General features: G+C 50.5%; 1 protein-coding gene across 1 annotated transcript in view; it reads left to right on the top strand.

The window, feature by feature from the left end:
• The first annotated feature begins 215 nt into the window (after positions 1 to 215).
• The window catches only part of ADCY8 (adenylate cyclase 8), a 131,891-nt gene continuing 126,106 nt past the window's right edge, over positions 216 to 6,000 (top strand). The window contains exon 1 of the mRNA XM_086609564.1: positions 216 to 1,160. Within this exon, the coding sequence (XP_086465690.1) occupies positions 216 to 1,160 (945 nt within the window). The remainder of the gene's footprint in view (positions 1,161 to 6,000) is intronic.

Here is a 6,000-nt window from a genome sequence, read left to right as displayed (position 1 = left end):
CAAACCAGCCCCGCCGCCAGCCAAACCGCCGGACCCCGGGACCTACCTATAAATGTGATCCCCCCACCGCCACCCCGCCGCCGCCACCCGCCCTTCTCCACCCCCTCCCTCCTCTCCCGCGGCTCTATCCCTCCCCCTGCTCCCCTCCACAAAGACAGTGTGTCGTTCCCCCCCACCCCGCCCCGCCGGCGCTCTGCCCCCCGCCAGTCACCGCCATGGAGCTCTCGGAGGTGCGGTGCCTGAGCGACAGCGATGAACTTTACACCATCAACAGGACCCCCCCCGGCAGCGGCAGACCCCAGCGCCTGCTGTGGCAGACGGCCGTGCGCCACATCACCGAGCAGCGCTTCATCCAGGAGCACAGCAGCAGCAGCGGCGGCAGCAGCAGCGGTGGGGGCAAGGGCTTCAGCTCAGAGGAGACCTGCTGCCCCAACCACCACCCGCACCCGCCGCACCACCACCACCACCACCACCACCATCACCTCCGGAGACAGTCGGCCGGCCGGAGCTTAGGCGGCGAGCGCCACAACAACGGAGGCACCAAAGTCTTCCCAGAGGGCACGAGCAGCAGCGGGGACCTGGGCTTTCTGCCCCTGGACTGTGCCCCCAGCAACTCCGACTTCTTCCTCAACTGGGGCTATACTTACCGCGGGGTGATCTTCCCCACTCTCCGCAACTCCTTCAAGTCTCGGGACTTGGAGCGCCTTTACCAGCGCTACTTCTTGGGCCAGCGGCGCAAATCTGAGGTGGTCATGAACATCCTGGACGTACTGACCAAGCTGACCCTGCTGTTCCTCCACTTGACCCTGGCCTCTGCTCCCATGGACCCCATTAAGGGCATCCTCCTGGGCTTCTTCACTGGCATCGAGGTGGTGATCTGTGCCTTAGTGGTGGTCAGGAAGGACACAACCTCGTACACCTACCTGCAGTACAGTGGTGTGGTCACTTGGGTGGCCATGGCCACACAGATCCTGGCAGCTGGCTTGGGCTGTGGCCTCCTTGGGGACGGCATTGGCTATGTGCTCTTCACGCTTTTTGCAACCTACAGCATGCTCCCGCTGCCACTCACCTGGGCCATCCTGGCTGGGCTGGTCACCTCTGTCCTGCAGCTCGTCATGCAGCTGGTTATCCCCAGGTTGGCTGTGACTTCCCTCAACCAGGTACTGTGGTGAGGAAAGGGTGGGAACTCTCCTCTTTCTCCATCACTCTGGGGGAGAGGAGGTGTGGGGTGTCCCAAGAAGTCTTCTCCTTTTTATTCAGGTGCCCAGAGGTTCATTACCTGGAGGGGAGACCATAGGCAAAATGCAACTTTCTTCACTCCCCCTCCTCAGTCTCCCACTGCCTATGCCAAGGCTTTAGCTCAGGCTGAGGATGGGGACATTTTCTGACCGTTCTGTCCCTTCTCCTTGTGCATTCACTTCACTGTTATCCCTTGAAATAGCTTTGGGGAAGGGAGCTCCTGGAGCAAGTGGGGAGGATGGATCATTTATTGTTCCCCTCCCTTACTTCCAGCAGTGGCCCATGGCATAAGACGACTGTCTTGGCCAAACTCTCCTGCTGCTCATCTCTCATTTTACCTACTCCTGTTTTACAGTTGAACTTGATGATCTTAAAGGTCTTTTCCTACTTAAATGATTCCATCATTCTCTAATTCTATACCTTTTAACTCTGGATCTGCTGGGAAGACTGGTACTTTCACATGTGTGCAGCAGTTTGATGTGGGCTATGGGAAAACAGGAGCAAAGCATACCGCTCTTTTGCAAGGAGAGCAAAGTGACACCCCAGTGGAATTAGGGAAAAGATTCCCTTGGAGGCTTGGTGTGAGATCCTAGGCTGTCTTTGGATGGCACAAAGAAACCTTTTCTGCTGGTGGTCATGGGGCAAATGTTGTGCTGCACATCCTTGTAAGCGATGTCTGGGACAGAGAACTGGTTACATGGGGGAGTGGTGGCGCAGTGCAAACCACTGAGAGGCACTGGGCAAGACGTGGGTCTGAGGAGTCAAAACCAGGGCCAACCTGGCTTCACACTCACCTGGCTTCTTCCACACCAAAAACAGTGAGAAGGCACCAAACTGCCGATATCGCTGCAAGGCAAGAAAACACCGCCTTTCTAGGGAAACTTAATCCTGGAGATTCTTGCTGATCCCCCTCTTCCCCCGCCCCTTCCCTGACTGTCACAGCTCTGTGCTACCAATATTTCACAGTAGATTATCATCTCCACTTGGCTAGCTTGGGGGAGTTGGGGTGAAGGGGGTGGAGGTACTAGCAGATAATCCCCAAAGGAGGGAGGGTGCAGAGGAATGTGGTGTTGGTGGCATGTTGTTTAAATGAATTCCGGGGTGCACAGCTGGGAAGTGGCTGATCTTGCACCTACAAGTTTTGATGATGATGGTCATTGGGACATGTCTACATTCCTCAGACTTTGGCCCTCCTGAAACCCTTGCTCACCCTGTCCATCCCCTTCCTCCATGCACTTGTTAGCTGAGGGTTGCCTTGACCTCACTTCCCCGTGGCCAGGCTCATCCTGTTTTCGGGAAAAGCTGCCCAGTGTGTTGTGCCTGTGGACGTCAGACAATTAGGCTGTGCAGAGTTGTTCCCCAGCTCTTGGTAACGTGCTGATGAATGAACTGCAGCCGTGTGCCATGTCCCACTCCCAGACACTGCTGGTGCTGTTAGTGCTGGGTCAAAAGCTGTGTGAGTTATGCTGATTTCTTAATTTACTTCCATGTCCTATCCTGGAGCTATGAGTAATGCGCTGCTGTCTCATTATACGCAGGTATCACGGCTGTTTAGCCAGTACACACACCCACACCCCTCCCACATACACACATTTCCCACAGACATTCCTAACCAACACGTTTCTCGGGAGAGATACTAATATCTTCATTTTGCAGCCAGTACCTTGCCAGTTGTGTGAATGAGCCGCCTTTGAGCGGTGCACGATGAGAGATTACCAGCCCGATGATCGCCTTCGTGAACTATGTGTATAAATCTCCCTAACAGGATCCGCACAGCTTGCCACACGTCGGTGTTGATTTACACCGCCTTCCGCCAGCCCAGAGCCCGCTTAGCGTCGCCTAATTACTCGCTGCTTCGGCTCTTTGCCTCCAATTCCCACCGGGAGAGGCCGGATCCTTCCCCGCCCCGGGGTTTGCTCCCATCCCGACCCTAGGGCGAGCTCGGAGGGGTGCGGGTCCCGCTCCCCCCCTGACTCAAGAGCGGGCTCGGAGGGGTGCGGGTCCCGCTCCCCTCCGGCCCAAGGGCGGGCTCCGTGCGGGTCCCGCTCCCTCCCTACCCAAGGGCGGGCTCGCAGGGGTGCGGGTCCCGCTCCCCCCCGACCCAAGGGCGGGCTCCGTGCGGGTCCCGCTCCCCCCGCCCAGCCCCGGCGAACGCACCGGCCGGACGCGCGGGGCGCGGAGCGCGGCCGCCCGGGCGCTGTCCGCCGGCGCGGTGCTGAAACGGACGCGGCGCGGCGCGGGGGCGCCCTCCAGCGGCCCCGGCGGGACCCGCCCGCCGCCTCCCGCGCCCGACTGCGGCCCCCGCCCGCTGCGCGCCCGCGCACGGCGCCGCGCACCTTCCGCGCCTCCCGGCGCCGGGCGCTGTGTGTGTCGGCAGAGGGGCATTGGGGGAGCCGGATCTGGCGCCCTGTTACTTAGTAGTGTTGCACCAGTTTTTTTGTTTTTTTTTTTCACAGAATAGCAGAGTGCTTTCAAGTACTAGAGAATGAGGGCTTTTAGGGCTGATGAAGGGTATGTAACTGTCACTTTACAGGTGAACACAGATAATTTAAATGACTGCGTCATCAAGGTTATATAGGAAATCTTTCAGACAGCACAGGTTTCTTGATCTTGCAGGCAAAGCACTCTTTTATCACAGGGCTTATTTCCCCAGCTAAAATACTGCATTTTCCCTTCAGAGAAGCCTTACAGGGCTAAATGATATTTGATTATGTACCGTAATCTTGTGACCATCTTGCTGTGCCTCAGGATGCAGGCAGCTGGTCACACCGGACGAAACCCAGGAATTAAAGTATACAATGAAAGAAAAAGCAGAGGATAAAACTCTGATTGTGGTACAGATAGCGTGTTTTCCACTGATTTTTATGAGGCCAAGATTTCATGCAGAGAAAAAAGTGAATTCAATTCCAGACAGAAAGAATTGTCTACCCTGGAGTCAGTTTATTACTATACTCAATAGTATCAATGGGCACAATGGCTCTGATCCTCTCCTCAGTCACACAGGTATAAATCAGTTATAAGTCTATCTAAACTTATAAAGTTGCAACAGTTTATACAAGAGGAAAATCCAGTGTTGTGATGTTTTCCCTTAATCTTATAATTAATCTCGGTTTTTATTGATAAATATGTTCACAAGCAGTTTTTAGTAATGCTGAACACAAGCATGCAGTACTGCTGCCTGATTCAGCTGTTTGTTGAAGATGACAAAGTAGGCATTATCATCAATATAAATGATGCCCTTTTTCACCATTTTTTCTTGCAATAACATTTAAGAAGTTATCTGATTTTTCTTCCCTTGCATCTTAAAATTAATTTGCACTAGCATTCTAGGTAAAGGTGAACAAGAAAGACCTATTTCTGAAATCAGATATCTTTTTTTAAAAAAAAAAAAAACAACAAACAAACAGAGCAAAACGAACATAGACTGACTAGTTTCAATCCTGCCAAATGCTCAGTGCTTCTGGGGAGATATGACCACCCTTAACCCAAACTGACTCCAGCCTGAAATGCTGAGCAATGTGCTGCTGCCCAGTCAGGGGAGAGCCATGAAAAACGGGCCTGATATCATGTTTTTGGTAAAAATGACAGTGGTACTGACTTGACCAAAGCTTCTGTCAGGAAACAAATGAGAAATGCAAGATCTTACTGGTAAACAAGTAAAGTCCATTGATTTGTGAACTTGGTCAGATACTGTGCTGGAGATGATGTTTGCCTCTGACATTCCCAAAATGAAAATTTAATTTGTATTGCATTTGTTCTTACTCTTTTCTTGGTGATAATGTAGTATACAATCCAAAATTTCTAAGACCATTTATGTGTTTCAGGCATGTGGGGAAGAACAAACAACTCAGAGGTCCTTCGTGTTATGTAACAGATATAATATAGATATGAATTTTGAAAGGCTTGGAATTACGTAAGCTACAAATATACTCTGAATTTTAATCCTCTGCCTGTGCACTATTCACTCATGTGGGTAAATTCCACTGGAGTCAGTAAGCCTACTCTTGTGAGTAAGTCACCTGTATAAGGGATACCTTGAAGGACCAAGTCCTAAATTACACATATTTAAAAACACATTTACAAATAACCTTGAAGAGAGCAATACCAAGACTGGGGAAACTCATTCTTTTCCCTCTGTTAACATCTGTCTTTCCAAGTCTAGGCAGTTCTGTGAGTTAATACAGCAATTTTTGCTTGCTTGTTTTTTTCCCCAACCCTCTTTCAGGGTTATTAATAGAGGAAAAGACAGGATTCATGAAGTCACAAGGAGTCCTATAAAGATAAATCTGTATAATTGTACAATGGCAACTGACAGCTTTTATGTGCATATTTCAGCTACATGTTTTCCAAAATCTAATCACAGATATTAGTATATGAGCACGTAGAAAATACACTCATCTCTTCAAAATTTCTGCCAAATGTTTGTGGAGTATCTGTTACATCTATAAGATACAAGAGTATTTCAAATCTGAGGATCAGAATCAAAACACTCCACCTTTATCCCTATGGTTACTTTCATAGCATTATTTACTATTCGTTTTTCTGCCACAGTCTGTGTGGGTGACTTGTAACCTGAGTGTGCGATTTTAGACTGGATTATGATCTGGTTTCCTTTTATATCCTGTAATATCACCTGACCAGTATCAGTGGGTCACAGCATAATTATATTAGAATTGGATACATTTTTCTCTGAAGCAGCTGCATCATTTTTGTGCTAAGTAGGGCAAATGCATTAGTTATATTTACAATTTGATGATTAAT

The sequence above is a fragment of the Tauraco erythrolophus genome, chromosome 3 (genome assembly GCF_009769465.1).
Source record: "Tauraco erythrolophus isolate bTauEry1 chromosome 3, bTauEry1.pri, whole genome shotgun sequence".
In the NCBI taxonomy this organism is placed as follows: Eukaryota; Metazoa; Chordata; class Aves; order Musophagiformes; family Musophagidae; genus Tauraco; species Tauraco erythrolophus.
Note: the sequence above shows the minus strand (reverse complement) of the source record. Positions and strands in the feature narration are given on the sequence as shown.